This window comes from Crotalus tigris, unplaced genomic scaffold (genome assembly GCF_016545835.1).
Source record: "Crotalus tigris isolate CLP2741 ecotype Arizona unplaced genomic scaffold, ASM1654583v1 scf7180000020347.5012614909:4044961, whole genome shotgun sequence".
NCBI lineage: Eukaryota > Metazoa > Chordata > Lepidosauria > Squamata > Viperidae > Crotalus > Crotalus tigris.
The window spans coordinates 2010867-2026104 of NW_024097978.1; the positions used below are offsets into that span (position 1 = coordinate 2010867).

The 15238-nt window shown below is 42.4% G+C and overlaps 1 protein-coding gene across 6 annotated transcripts in view; it reads right to left on the reverse strand.

Moving 5' to 3' along the window:
- Positions 1-15238, reverse strand: part of LOC120318650 (fatty acid amide hydrolase-like) — a 105043-nt gene that overhangs the window by 73813 nt on the left and 15992 nt on the right. For 5 of the 6 annotated variants that reach the window (XM_039366546.1, XM_039366547.1, XM_039366545.1 and 2 more), the window contains exon 3: positions 1046-1083. The exons of the other annotated variant lie outside the window; for it this stretch is intronic. In XM_039366546.1, coding sequence (XP_039222480.1) covers positions 1046-1083 — 38 coding nt within the window. The remainder of the gene's footprint in view (positions 1-1045; positions 1084-15238) is intronic. 6 annotated transcript variants of the gene reach the window in all.

The following is a 15238-nucleotide window of genomic DNA, read 5'->3' on the forward strand; positions in this document are numbered from 1 at the left end:
TTCCTTTTTCCTTCATATGTAAAAGGTGAGACAGTTCAGATCATGGCTTGATTTAAATAGCCCTGTCAAAGGCATAATTGCACTAGGAAGCTTTTCATCTCTTCAAAGGATGAAAAGAGGAACATAATAACAGCACCAAATCTACCTTTCATGCCCAAACCATATGCTAAGCTTAAGTACAGGTTGTCCTAGACAGGTAGTCCTTGCTGTCCTTCTAATATTAATTGGGACTGGAATTTATGCATGTTGCAGGTCAGAAAGGCTGTGGTGAGGTGTGCAAGAGGTGCCACAAGGGTTGGGAGGATGCTCAGAGATACAGCACAGATGAGGGAAAGTGCATAAGTGGCTTGCATAAGTGCAGAGGGTTGGTGGAGGGTAAAGGGATGGGGGAGATTTATCCCAGTGACGTGATCTTCCCTGCCATCCTCCCCACTGACTTTCTGAACAAATAGCGATCATGTGATTGGAGGATGCTTGGCAACCAATTGTAAGTGTAAACAGGTTGTCAAACTTCCAGACTGTGATCACTGTGGATATGGTGGAACAGCCAGACTCCAAGATCCAGTCATAACCACCATTTGTTCAATGCCATCATAACTTGGAATACTCATAGCTCATACTAGTCATAGCTCAAAGACTATCTATAATATCTTAAACATCTTCCATGTGTTCAAAAGTTTCAAATTAATGGCAAATCATGAATGGACAGTATGTTCAATTATTGAATGTTATGCAAATTTTGAACTTTTTAATATTTAATAGATCTTTAACTCTACACTCCAACACAATACAGAACCACATCAAGAAGCTATTATAGAAACTGCACTGCTTGGTCTATATGTAAAATAGAAACGTTCCCACATTATGTATTATTTAAAAGTATCAGATTGTTAGCCTAGAAGAACTAGTGCTATGGTGAAAAAGCTCTCTGTCTCCCATTACAGTGCATGACTCATTCAATTTGAGTTTGTTTTTCATGTTCTCCATTTTACTCTGCTTGCACTTTGTCTCTATTATGTAATTCAGTTAGTAAAATAGTACTTACTGCATTAAAAATGGCACTAAAAAAAGTTGTCCAAAAGCCTAAAATGAAAAAAAAACAACAAAAAGAAAAAAAATTATTTCTTTTTTCTATATTGATTCTTCTTTCAACAAAGACTGAACATAATTGGGCATTAAAGTGCTAAACACAAACACATGCAAGTAGCATCTTTCTCTAGACTGAATATAAGGGACACTCATTCTGCTTTCACCAAAGCCAGACTGCACAATATTGATCTACTACAGTAATTCAGTTATAGCAAAAATCATTTCCCCTATTCTCAAAAGAAAGTGGTTTCAAACCTATTACACCACACAGGTAGGAAACAGTTGCAGTAATTGTTGTATGCTGCTCAGAGAGATTTCCCATGATATGGCCATATAAATTTGACCAATAAATAAGACAAGCTTTTATTTTACAAAAATAGAGCTTGTACTGGATATGAAATATCTCAGGGAATTATTTCATAGAGTTTAAATCATGCCTGTTTCTTCCTTAGCTAGTGGAGAGAAGTCTGGAATTATTCCTAACTGGAGTCTAACGTGTTGCACAGAAGATGTTACAAAAATGCATGGACTCCATCTGAACTCAATAGTGTGATACAGAAACAATAATCCAAGCAAAACAAAGAGAACACAACAACAAAAGGCATCCAAACAATGCAGGTCTGGCTATGTAAAAATCACAAATTCTAGAATAGGCAGGAAGTTGACCAGTAGCTGAACATCCCATCACATCAGACAGTACCTAGCCCAACAATAATGAATGAGGGTACAGCTGAAGTACTGTAGCGAGTACTGACACATTATAAAAAGAGAGGGACAGATAAGGACTTGATTGGAAGACATTCCATGTACCCATGGGTCACAATCCATCTTCTTCTCTCCCCTCATGTTTCTTGATGGAACTTGGTAAATATTTGACTGAACAAAATGTTGCCATATAGTACTCAATAAAACCATGGATAGCTAAGAATTCTTTGTTTTGTGTCACCATCCAAGATCCCAGAAGAGTATGAGGGCAAAAATGAAACAGAAGCATCCTTTTCTTTAAAACTTAGTTATAACCCTTGAAATGTTTAGATAAAAATAAATTTATCAAATAACATTTTTGATTAGATTTGTTTTCATAACTCAACTTTTATGACTTAACAAAGCAAAACTATACTTTCAAAAGATGAGAGAAAGAATACTGTTCATTAGTCATCAACCAACATGGTCTGACACAGTATCATTATTTTGCAATAACTTGGTTACAAACTCACTTAGGTTGCAAAGAGATGAAACATGTTGGTTTGACAAAGACATACAGTCAAGGAAAAAATTATTTGATCCCCTGCTGATTTTGTACATTTGCCCACCGACAAAGAAATATCGGTCTATAACTTTAATGGTAGGTTTATTTTAAAAGTGAGAGACAGAATAACAACAAAAAAGTTATAAATTGATTTGCATTTTAATGACTGAAATAAGTATTTGATCCCCAATCAATCAGCAAGATTTCTGGCTCCCAGAAATCCTCTTAAAGGGAGTGCTCCCAATCTCAACTTGTTACCTGTATAAAAGACACCTGTCCACAGAAGCAATCAATCAATCAATCCAAATTCTCCTCCATGGCGAAGACCAAAGAGCTGTCCAAGGATGTCAGGGATAAGACTGTAGATCTACTCAAGGCTAGAATGGGCTATAAGACTATCGCCAAGCAGCTTTGTGAGAAGGTGACAACAGTTGGTGTGATTATTCACAAATGGAAGAAACACAAAATAACTGTCAATCTCCCTCGGTCTGGGGCTCCATGCAAGATCTCACCTCGTGGAGTTTCAATGATCATGAGAATAGTGAGGAATCATCCCAGAACTACACGGGAAGATCTTGTCAATGATCTCAAGGCAGCTGGGACCATAGTCACCAAGAAAACAACTGGTAACACATTACGCCGTGAAGGACTGAAATCCTGCAGCACCTGCAAGGTCCCCCTGCTCAAGAAAGCACATGTACAGGCCCATCTGAAGTTTGCCAATGAACATCTGAATGATTCAGAGGAGAACTGGGTGAAAGTGTTGTGGTCAGGTGAGGCCAAAATTGAGCTCTTTGGCATCAGCTCAACTCATTGTGTTTGGAGGAACAAGAATGCTGCCTATGACCCCAAGAACACCATCCCCACCGTCAAACATGGAGGTGAAAACATTATGCTTTGGTGGTGTTTTTCTGCTAAGGGGACAGGACAACTTCACTGCATCAAAGGAATAATGGACAGGACCATGTACCATCAAATCTTGGGTGACAACCTCTTTCTCTCATCCAGGGCATTGAAAATGGGTCGTGGATGGGTATTCCAGCAGGGCAATGACCCAAAACACACAGCCAAGGCAAAAAGAAGTCTTCAGACCTTAATCCCATAGAAAATCTGTGGAGGGAGCTGAAGGTTTGAACTACCAAATATCAGCCTCAAAACCTTAATGACTTGGGAGAGGATCTGCAAGCAGGAGTGGGACAAAATCCCTCCTGAGATATGTTCAAACCTGGTGGCTAACTGCACGAAACATTTGATCTCTGTGATTGCCAATAAGAGTTTTGCCACCAAGTACTAAGTCATATTTTGCGAAGGGGTCAAATACCTATTTCACTCATTAAAATGCAAATGGCTGCACAAAGATCTCTCTGACAAACTGAAAGACAAAAAGGACAAATACAAAAAATGGAAAGACGGGCACATAACTAAGGCCAATTATCAACAGACAGCCAGAACATGCAAAAATGAAGTCAGGAAAGCAAAGGCTTAGAACGAACAAAGACTTGCAACAGAAATCAAGGATAATAAAAAAAGTTTCTTCCAACATATTAACAAGAAAAAAGTCAAGAAAACTGTAGGCCCACTAAAGAGATACTATGGCAAGGAAATAACAGGCAACAGGGAGAAACCAGAGCTGCTTAACTCATACTTTGCATCAGTCTTCACATAAAAAGAAACTATACCTGTAAGAACCCACCCCACTTTGCATCTTAAGAAGACAGAACTCTTGGAATAATTCTTCCAACAGGCATCCTTTATTAAGAGAAAATGGTTGCAGGCATTCTAGACAGGACTTGGGGTCCAAGCTCTCCCATTCAAGGTTTTAAGGGGTTTCCCAGTAGCCCCACCCAATCACCCTCTACTTCCAGCAAGAGTCTCAGGCATTACATTCCCACCCCCTTTTCCTTACTGCCGGCTGGATGGAGACTTCAGAGAAAACTACATGAAAGGTAATAGCCCCCTTTGTTATGATTAGGCCTTTTTGATGCTATCCACATTCAGTCTCTTTGAAGTATGCTGAAGGAAGTGAGAGCCATAAAGCCCCTTTGTTCACCTCCTTCCCTTCATCGTATGACAGAATCCAGGGAAGGCAGAAGTGGGGTTTTCTTTAGTTGATAACTAGAGATGAAATATAATTGGATTCTGACATCCTGCCCCTCAAAAATAAAACAGATCCACCTGAAAGAAAACAAAACAGGTATAAAAGTTAGTCAGGCTTGCTAGGATATTCTGTGTGAAACTTCTTTAAAAGCTTCGGGGCTCTGACACGACGTTTATGGACCCACTCGTTTTTTGAGGCAGGGAGGTGTTTCCAGGCAACTAGGTACTGAGTCGCTCCATGATATCTCCTAGAGTCTAGGATTTCCTTTATTTCGAAGTGTTGTTCGCCCTCTACCATGATTGGAGGTGGTGATGGGAGGGGGGGGGATTTTTGGCCGTAAAGCTGATTGATGCTCTCTTTTTAGCAAGCTGCAATGAAAAATTGGGTGTATTTGCCTGAGATTTTTGGGTAATTCTAATTCTACTGTTACTGGGTTTATGATTCTTTTAATTGGAAAAGGCCCTATATATTTTGGTCCAAGTTTTTTACAGGGTTGTAGGGACTTTAGGTATTTTGTAGATAGGTACACCATTTCACCTATAATGAATGGTGTAGGCTCAACCCTTTTTTTATCGGCTTGTGCTTTGTATGCCTGCCTAGCTTCATCTAGTGCTTTTCTAACTATTGGCCAGGTGTTTTGTAGTTTTTCCATCCATTCTTTCAGTGATGGGATCGTTGGTTCGTTTGGGGTTAATTCTGGCATGGGGTTGAAACTTTGACCGGTGGCTATTTGAAAAGGAGTGTAACCTGTGCTGGAGTGGACTGCATTATTGTAGGCAACTTCTGCAAAAGGGAGTAAGTCCACCCAATAGGTCTGCTGGAAACTAAGAAAACATCTTAAATATTGCTTAAGTATGGAGTTCATTTTTTCAGCCCCCCCCATTTGATTGTGGATGATGGCTAGATGTCAGTCCCTGAGTGGTTCCTAAGAGGATAAAAATTCCTTCCAAAATGCAGACGTAAATTGCACCCCCCTGTCAGAGATGATGCATTGGGGTGCCCCATGCAATCTGTAAATGTGCTGGATGAAAAGTTTTGCTAAGGCTTTTGCGGTGAGAATCTTTTGGCAAGGGATAAAACAAGTCCGTGACCGTCCAGACAACAGTATTCCCATTGCTTTCTGGCAATTCCACTATAAAATCCATGGCTATTTCCCTCCAGGGGGCTGAGGGATTTGCCACTGGTTGTAATAGTCTTGGCGATTTCCCTTGCAACCTCTTTGCAGACGCACATTTTGGGCAGCTGGCCACATAACTTTCTATGTCCTTTTTTATTCATGGCCACCAAAATTGCCGTTTAATTAAGTGTAAAGTTTTTACAAATCCAAAATGCCCTGCTGATTTTGTGTTATGGCAAAGCTACGTGAAAGTGACTCTTGGTATATATAACTTTTCCCCTACCCAAGGCAACCCGCCTCTCATTGTGCACACATTTTTGTTTTTCTGGAACAATTCGTCTGTTTCCAAACTTTTTCTGAATTCAATTCCAGTTTGGCTGTCCAGTTGTGGTTTTAATTTAGCTTGGGTTCTTGTGATTACTGGTGCTGCCAGTTGTGACTCTGCCATCATTGATTTAGAGTCTGTGGCTCGTGCGCTGTTATATTGGGGCATCTGCCAGGAAGTTCTTTCTCCCTGGTAAATGTTTGAGCTTAAATTGGAACTGGTGAAAATGCTGGGACTAGTGGGCTTGTTTGGGATTGAGTTTCCTGGGCATTTTTAGGGCTTCCAAATTTTTGTGATCAGTCCACACCTGGAAGGGGATTTTGTGGCTGGCTAGGTTTTACTGAGGATGCTACCTTCATTTTTAGTAAGTTAGTGAGGGGCAAGGCTATCTGGGCAAATGAGGGGATGAATTGGCAGTAAAAGTTTGCAAAGCCCAGGAAACTTTGTAGTTGCTTTCTTCTGCGGGGTCGTGTCCAATCTAATACTGCTCTGACCTTCTCTGGGTCCATTTCAATGCCCTGGGGGGATATGTGATAACCTAAGTAGTCTATCCTTTCCTGGTGGAATTTGCATTTTGAGAGTTTGGCATATAGGTGGGCGGCTCCCAGTTTCTTTAAAACCGCTCTGACAAGGTTGACATGTTCCTCTTTTGTTTCAGTGAAGAATGTCGTCCAAGTAAACAAGGACCCCCTTGAACAGGTGCTCCCTTAGAATGTCATTGATTAATTGCATAAAGACTTTGAATTGATAGCACCCCATGGGGCAGTTAAATGCGGTCTTCCATTCGTCCCCTTCCTTAATTCTCACGCGATAGTAAGCTTCCCTTAGGTCTAGTTTAGAAAAAAATTTCCCTTTCGAGAGGTGTGACAGCATGTCTTTCATGAGGGGCAGAGGGTATAGGTTGCTTTCACTGATTGTATTCAGGGCCCTATAATCCACGCATAAGTGTAAAGAACCATCCTTCTTCTCTCTAAAAAGGACCGGGGCAGCCACTTTAGGCTTGGCTGGCTCAATGAGCCCTCTCTCTAGGTTTTTTTAATGAATCTTTCCATTTCCTCCTTTTCCTTTGGGCTCATGGAGTATAATCTGGGCTTCGGGAGTTTTGCCCCAGGCTTGAATTCAATGGCACAGTTTGTGAGTCGGGGGGGGGGGAGAGCTCATTCGCCCTCTCTTCATTGAAAATTTCAGCAAGGTCTCTGTATTCCTCTGGTATTTCTGTTAGTCCCTTTTCCTCTCCCATGGATGCTTTTTCTATTCTTGATTCTGGTAGCCCCCCTTGGGATTTTAAGTCCATAGTGTCCCCCTTCGGGAATTTGATTTCTGTCGTCCTCCAATTTACCCAGGGGTTCCATTTTTTTAACCATTCCATCCCTAGGATCATTGGGCATTCCATGCCTGGAGTCACCAGAAATGTTATGTCCCCCTCATGCTTGCCCAGGGAGAGGTGTATTGGTAGAGTGGCTAGGGTAGCTGGCACCCCCCCTGCTATGGATCCATCTAACTGGCCAAATGAGATTGGTTGTTCCAGTCTCCTCGATGGGATGCCCAGATTCCCCACTAGTGTTGGGTTAATGAGGCAGCGGGTGCAGCCATAGTCTATTAAGGCTTTCACCTTCACGGCTTCGGCCATGGGGGGAATTAATATAGTCACTGTCTTGAAGATGGGTGCGATGCATCCACTTACCAGGGGTTTGCCCTCCGAGCTGTCATCTGAGGCGTCCACACGCCCTGTGGTGTAGGCTGGAGTTCTTTCCCCCTGATGAGCAGAGGTGGGGGGTTCCGCAATTTCCATCGTTCTCATGGCAGTTTCTTTTGGCTTAGCTGAAGACTTTCCAGATTTGCTGATTGGGGATCTGTCTGGGTTGTGCTGGGGGGCTTTGGAGCGGCATTCTACAGCTCGATGCCCTTCTCTTCTGCACTTGAAACACCCCATTTGCTTCTTGGCTGTAGCCAATGTTTTCACTTGTTCATGTGTCAACTCAGGCGGGGGGCGGCTCCATTGTTTTCCTCGGTGGTGTCTCTTCAATATGTCGATCTCTGCTTCCTCTGCCAAGATGTACCATTCCTCAAGATGGTGTGGGTCCCCTTGGGGCAGGCAAGCGTCATATAGGTCATAATTTAGTCCGTCTTTGAAATGACTAAGGAGGATGTCTTCTGGCAATGGCCTGGAATTCTTGTGTATATTCAGCCACCGGGCGTTTGCCTTGCCTCATCGTTTTTATCCTTTCGCGGGCTTTGCGATCAGCCAAGGAGTCTTCAAATCGTCTTCTCAGAGAGGACATGAAACGGTTGAAGTTGTTGAGTTCTGGGGCATTGGAGTCGTGCACGTTCACCACCCAATCTGCAGCCAGTCTGTCCAGGGCAGATTGCACGATCCGGATGCGGGCTTTGTCGCTGGGGATGTCCTGCCCGTATTCCTCCATGTAGCTGAGGACTTGGGTTAGGAAAAACCCCAAGCATGTTGGCTCCCCTTTGAATTTCACCTCCAACGGCGGACGTCTTAGAATGGATCGGTACCTCCGTTGTTGGTGGTAGTGTCTTCCATCCAGATCGCCATCTGTGGTTCGGTAGGGGGTGGGGACTACTGGATCAGCAGATGTTTCCAGGGCTGCAAGTTCCACTTCCCCCTCGGTGTCTCTCCTTTTGCGGCTCCAGGAGCTGCGGTGGCCGTAGGGCTCAGGATTCTCCTCTCCTAGGGAGCTGAGAGTTCTTTTCATCAGGTCAATAGCTTTCTCTAGGATCCAGTCTGAGTACGGTGCCCAGCTTTCTCCCTCTTCACTTGCGTGCAGGGATTTCTGCATCTCCTGCTTCCATTCTGGTTGCTTGGGCCCCCGTCTCAGGGTCACCTTTCTTGATTCCTTTCCCCACTCACTTTTCTTTCCAACGCCCATTGACCAGCGAGGCTTGTGGTCCCGTGTCTCCACTTCTTCTCCTGAGGAATCTGACCTCTCGGATCCCAACATCTGGCAAGGTTCCAATTGGGTCAGCGGATCTCTTTCCAGGGAGTTTTCCCCTTTTCTTGCTCCATTGTCTGACATGGTAATTCTTTGCAAAATCCCCCGGCAAGGTGGATTAATTTTGTAAGTCCTGTCTAATGTAAGGACCCACCCCACTTTGCATCTTAAGAAGACAGAACTCTTGGAATAATTCTTCCAACAGGCATCCTTTATTAAGGGGAAATCTTTGCAGGCGTTCTAGACAGGACTTGGGGTCTAAGCTCTCCCATTCAAGGTTTTAAGGGGTTTCCCAGTAGCCCCACCCAATCACCCCCTACTTCCAGCAACAGTCTCAGGCATTACATTCCCACCCCCTTTTTCTTACTGCCGGCTGGATGGAGACTTCAGAGAAAACTACATGAAAGGTAATAGCCCCCTTTGTTATGATTAGGCCTTTTTGGTGCTATCCACATTCAGTCTCTTTGAAGTATGCTGAAGGAAGTGAGAGCCATTAAGCTCCTTTGTTCACCCCTTCCCTTCATCGTATGACAGAATCCAGGGAAGGCAGAAGTGAGGTTTTCTTTAGTTGATAACTAGAGATGAAATATAATTGGATTCTGACAATACCCCGACATACCAAAAAACCCACTGCAAAAAAAATACTAGAAACAAAAATTAAAATAAGCAAGAAAATGGTAACAGAACACCTATCCAACCTTGACAAATGTAAATCACCAGGACCCGACAGATTACATTCCAGAGTTCTGAAGGACCTGGCAGATGTTATCTCAGAACCACTGTACCACATCTTTCAAAAATCCTGGAGCACCAGGGAAGTGCCTGAAGATTGGAAAAGGGCTGATGTGGTTTCCATCTTCAAGAAAGGAAAAAAAAAACAGACCCAGGAAACTATAGACCAATCAATTTAACATCAATACCAGGGAAGATCCTAGAAAAGATAATCAAAAAAACAGATCTAAGAACAGCTAGAAGCAAACAATAACTAATAGCCAGCACGGCTTTGTTAAAAACAGATCATGCCAAACGAATCTTATTTCATTCTTCGATAAAGTGACTAAACTAGTAAACCAGAGAAATGCTGTGGATGTTATATACTTAGATTTCAGTAAGGAATTTGATTAAGTAGACAACAACCTACTCCTTGGTAAGCTAGAAAAAGGTGGAGGGATCTGTAGCTGGCTGACAAACCATCTTCAACAAGTAGTCCTCAATGGCACTACATCCACATGGAGAGAAATAAGCAGTGGGGTACCACAAGGTTCCATTTTAGGCCCAATACTCTTCAATATCTTCATAAATGACTTAGATGAGGGAATTGAAGGGGAACTCATCAAATTTGCAGATGACACCAAACTGACAGAAGTAGCCAACACTCCAGAAGACAAACTCAGGATTCAAAAAGATCTTGACAAACTTGAACAATGGACCCTATCCAGAAAATGAGTTTCAATATGGAGAAAAGCAAAGTTTTACATTTAGGCAGTAAAAATCAAAGGTATAAGTACAGACTGAGCAAGACCTGGCTTAAAAACAGTAACTGTGAGAGGGACCTTGGAGTCCTAGTGGACAATCACTTGAATATCAGCCAACAGTGTTCAGCAGCAGCCAAAAAAGCTAATACAATCCTGGGTTGCCACAGGAAGAGGGGGTCAAGTTGTTCACCAGAACACCAGAGGGAAGGACGAGAAACAATGGTTGGAAACTGATCAAAGAGAGAAGCAACCTGGAATTAAGGAGAAACTTCCTGACAGTGAGGACAATCAACCAGTGGAACAGCTTGCCTCCAGAAATCATGGGCACTCCATTACTGGAGATTTTTAAGAAGAGACTAGACAATCACCTGTCTGAGATGGTATAGGTTCTCCTATACCACTTGAGCAGGTGGCTGGACTAGAAGACCTCCAAGGTCCCTTCCAGCTCTATTCTATTCTGTTCTGTTGTGTTCTGTTCTATTTCTATTCCATTCCATTTATAACTTTTTTGAAATGTGTTTTTCAGGATTTCTTTTGTTGTTATTCTGTCTCTCACTGTTAAAATAAAGCTATCATTAAAATTATAGACTGATCATTTCTTTGTCAGTGGGCAAACATACAAAATCAGCAGGAGTAGAAGTAGTGTATACCTTTTTCTAATGAAAATTATCAACAATTTTGATCAGTGACATCATCAAAGTAAACAAACCCACGTGCTGATTACGTCAACAGGTCATGGCCCTAAACGGAAGTGACGTGCCCAGCCCCCACCCTCCAGATGTGACATTTTGGCCTAATCCCATCAGGATTGGCAGTCAATCCTCTGGGTACATGATTAGGTTAACCTTAGACCAGGGGTAGGCAACCCAAAACACTCAAAGAGCCACTTGGACTCGTTTCCCACCAAAAACAAAACACTGGGAACCGCAAAACCCTTTTGATATTTAAAAGGAAGATAACATTGCATATATCCTTTTTTACCTTTTATATATACACATATACACCTACACACACACACACGCACACACATATATACCATAAAGGTAAAAAAAGGATATATGCAGTGTTATCTTCATTTTAGATATCAAAAGGGTCTCTCTCTCTCTCTGTCTCTCTCTCCCTCCCTCTCTCTCCCTCTCTTTCTTTCTGCCCTTGGTCTGCCAGTCCTCTTCCTCCACTCTTTCTTTCTCTCTCTCTTTCCTCTCTCTCTCTCTCCCTCCCTTCCTCTCTCTCTTTCTCACCCCCTCTCTCTTTCTCTCCCCCTCTCTCCTATCTGCTGCTCACCTTGCAAGCTGGCTTCAAGCTGTTTTCTAACAAGCTCAGGGGTAGGCAACCTCGGCACTTTTATGACTCATGGACTTCAACTCCTAGAATTCCTGAGCCAGCATAGCTGGGCTAGCTAGCTCTCTCCTGCCCTTCCTGCTTCCTGCTTCCTGCAGAGACAGAGCAAAGGGAGGAGCCACGCCCAAAAAGATTTTCAGCTTGTTGGAGAACACAGTGAGTTCACTCTCTGTTACACACACACACACACACACACACACACACACACACACATAAACACAAACAGAGACAGAGAGAGACAGAGAAGCAGGGAAGCGCAAGTGCCTCTCTCTGTCTCTGTCTGCAAATGGCAGAGGAGGCTGGGAGCCACAGGGGAAGGCTCAAAGAGCCGCATGCGGCTCCAGACCCACAGGTTGCTGACCTGTGCCCTAGACTAATTCTATGTACATTCAAAACCAAAAAGAGCTAAGTACAGTGAATAATTAGCAGAGGGCTGTGTTTTTGGGAAACAATCCCTACTTTGGGGAGCTGTGAAATGAAAAATAAAAAAGGCTTTTTATTTCTAATCATTCTAGCCTAACGATGCTTTTAATTTTTGTGGAATTTTAAAAATCAGTGCCTCAAAAGCTGGGGAAAAAGAAGCCCCTGACAGACAGACAAAGCCTGCATTTAATCCCTTTTTTCTAAAAGGTATTTTTTTCTAAAAGGTATTTATTTCTAGGTGGCTTTAAAATCATTTCCTCGAATGCAGGGGAAAAAACAAACAAATCACAGCCCCTTTTAAAACCCACAGCTGGTTTTTACCTTTGTAAAAAATCTAAAGACACATATTTTGCCATTTGCACCCTGAATAAAATGTATTCTGGCCCCACTATAGAAAAAGACAAGGAATATTAACAGGAATTAAAATGCTCACAAGAGGCAAGCAGCCAACCAGGCTCACAAGAGGCAAGCAGCCTTGCAGTAGGGTTTTAAAACTTGTTCAGGCATGTCAGGACCGCGATTATGGGCATGCGTGTTTCTGTCTGTCTGCTAGTAAAAAAGGGTGTTAGGCCTTGTTTGGGACATGCCCGGGCATGTCATGCTCCCCGTGATCTGGGCATGCGCAATGCTCAAGGGCGTGTCATTGCAAGGGGCAGGGGAGCTTGTGCAGGCAGGCCTGAACAGCTAGCAATTTAAACCCAGCAGTCTTTTGAAGATATCAACCTCTAATTCCAAAGCTGTTTTTACACCAACAGCAAAAGATACCGTCGGACACTCTGATACAAGGCCCCAGCCAGCAGAATGCAACAAAATCTGTTGCAGGGGTTATGATAAAGAAATTTTTTTATTCAGACCTGTATTGCATGACTGTAGTATGGTGTGTTGTAACTTTAACGATGAGATGCAGAGTACTTACCGGACAGCCTGTGAAATGGTGAATGATACTATATTATCTCCCAGCAATGGTAAGTAAATATGTTTTTATTTATGATAGCGTAAATGATGCCGGAGCGGATACACCACTAACAGGATGTGCTTTATATTTTGTAGGCTCTGAATTAGTAATACCTAGACAGGAAACACTTCAAGACACCCCGCTTTTATATTCCTGCGGTAATCGCCGTGGTCACAAAGCTTCTGCAGATTTTTCTGATCTAGACTATAACAGGGATTATGAGCTATCCCAGAGACCATGCTATCTACCCTGTGAGTTAAAAAGCTGCAATTTGTGTGAAGACTGGTTTGATTGTGACTGCAGACGTGATTTGTGGGGCACAGGCGGGTCAGAGTATTGTAAAATAGCATGTTATAGTCCTTTATCTTCTGATTCTGATAGTGGTGATGAGGGGTATTTTTCTGATGGCAGAGCCATGCACGCTCTGAATTCTGTATAACCAATAAAAGACTGTGTTAATGTCAACACTTCAACATTTGTCAGTGGTTTTTCAGTATAACGATGCATGAAAAGCTTTTAAGCCGTATTTATTATACACTGGGATGTGTAGGGAGTTATGGAGGTGTGAATACCCTTTTTCAGGAAGCTAGAAAATAGGATAAAAACCTGACCATGAAGCAAGTCAAGACATGGCTGTCAGGAGAAGACGCTTATACGCTTCATAAGCCTGCAAGAATTAATTTTCCTAGAAATAAAACAGTAATGTCTGGCTTAGATCATCAATGGCAGGCTGACCTCATAGATGTCTCCAAATTTTCTAAGGAGAATCATGGAAAAAAGTACATCTTAGCAGTTATCGATGTGTTATTTAAATATGATTGAGCCTCCCCTTTATCTGATAAATCAGGGAGGGAAGTTACATCTGCCTTCCAGAATATCTTTCAAACAGGATGTGCACCCTGAAAAATACAGACAGATGCAGGTAAAGAGTTCTTGAATATTCCACTGAAGAAACTTTTAGCACATTACGGCATTCATTATTTTGTCACTCATAGCGAAACTAAAACAGCCGTTATAGAGAGGTTTAATAGAACCCTAAAAAACAAACTCTGGAGATATTTCACAGCTAAAAATACCCATCGGTATGTGAACATTTTAACAGATACTATTCAGGGGTACAATAACGCTTACCATCGTAGCATCGGGATTGCTCCTAACACCATATATTTGTCTAACGAAAGGGATGTGTGGATGAGACTTTATGGGGTAGCTTTAAAAAGGAAAAGAAAGGAAAAATGTCTTAAGATGGGAGATCGTGTCAGGGTATCCAGACTGAAGGATAAGTTTGAAAAGGGCTATCAGCAAACCTATACAGATGAGATATTCATTGTCAAAGAACTGCAGACAAGAGGGGAAAGAGTGGTGTATAGATTAAATGATTACACTCGTGACCCTGTAAAGGGGACTTTTTACTTTGAGGAGCTCCAAAAGGTTCCTGCTGACCAACAGCGCATATACAGAATAGAGAAAATTATCCAAAAAAGAGGGCGGGGGAGACACAGAGAATTTCTAGTCAAATGGACTGGATGGCCAGAGAAGTTCAACAGTTGGGTTAAGGAGATTGAAGTACAACATCTTTGATATGGCAGAGTTTTACATCACTCTTCCCAGCAATGCGTCAGCAGCAATTTCCTCCCAAAACAGAAATTCTAATTTTACTATACAATTAGCAAGATCGTTGGATCTTCCAGGGTCATGGGAAGTAGGGCTAGCAGAGATACAGTATCCGCATAGTTGGCACACATTAACTTCTCCTGGATATTTTGAAATTGCTAACGAGAGAAAAAGATGGCACTTTTCTTGAGAAGCGGGTACTATAGCAGCATCCGACAACTGTTAGAAAATATGAACAAGCTTATATCAAACGCCAAGGACGGCCCTAAGACAACCCTACAGTATGATTCAGTGGGTCGAAAAATTAACCTTAAAGGGGATGAACCGCATACCATTCTAGTTAGCGGAGAACTTGGACATCTGTTAAGTACGTTCCCTGGATTCAGCACCTTGTATGTTTACACAGACATTGTAGAGCTCCAGATAGTGGATGACTACTATGTGCCATTACTGCGCTGTGTGCCTGTGCAAAGGCAAGACAATGATTTCATCACAATAACCTATGACCGTCCACATTATGTAACAGTCAGCAAACATCACATCGATACCGTTACTTTAGAAATCAAAACCGACCAGGACAAAAACGTGCATTTTTATA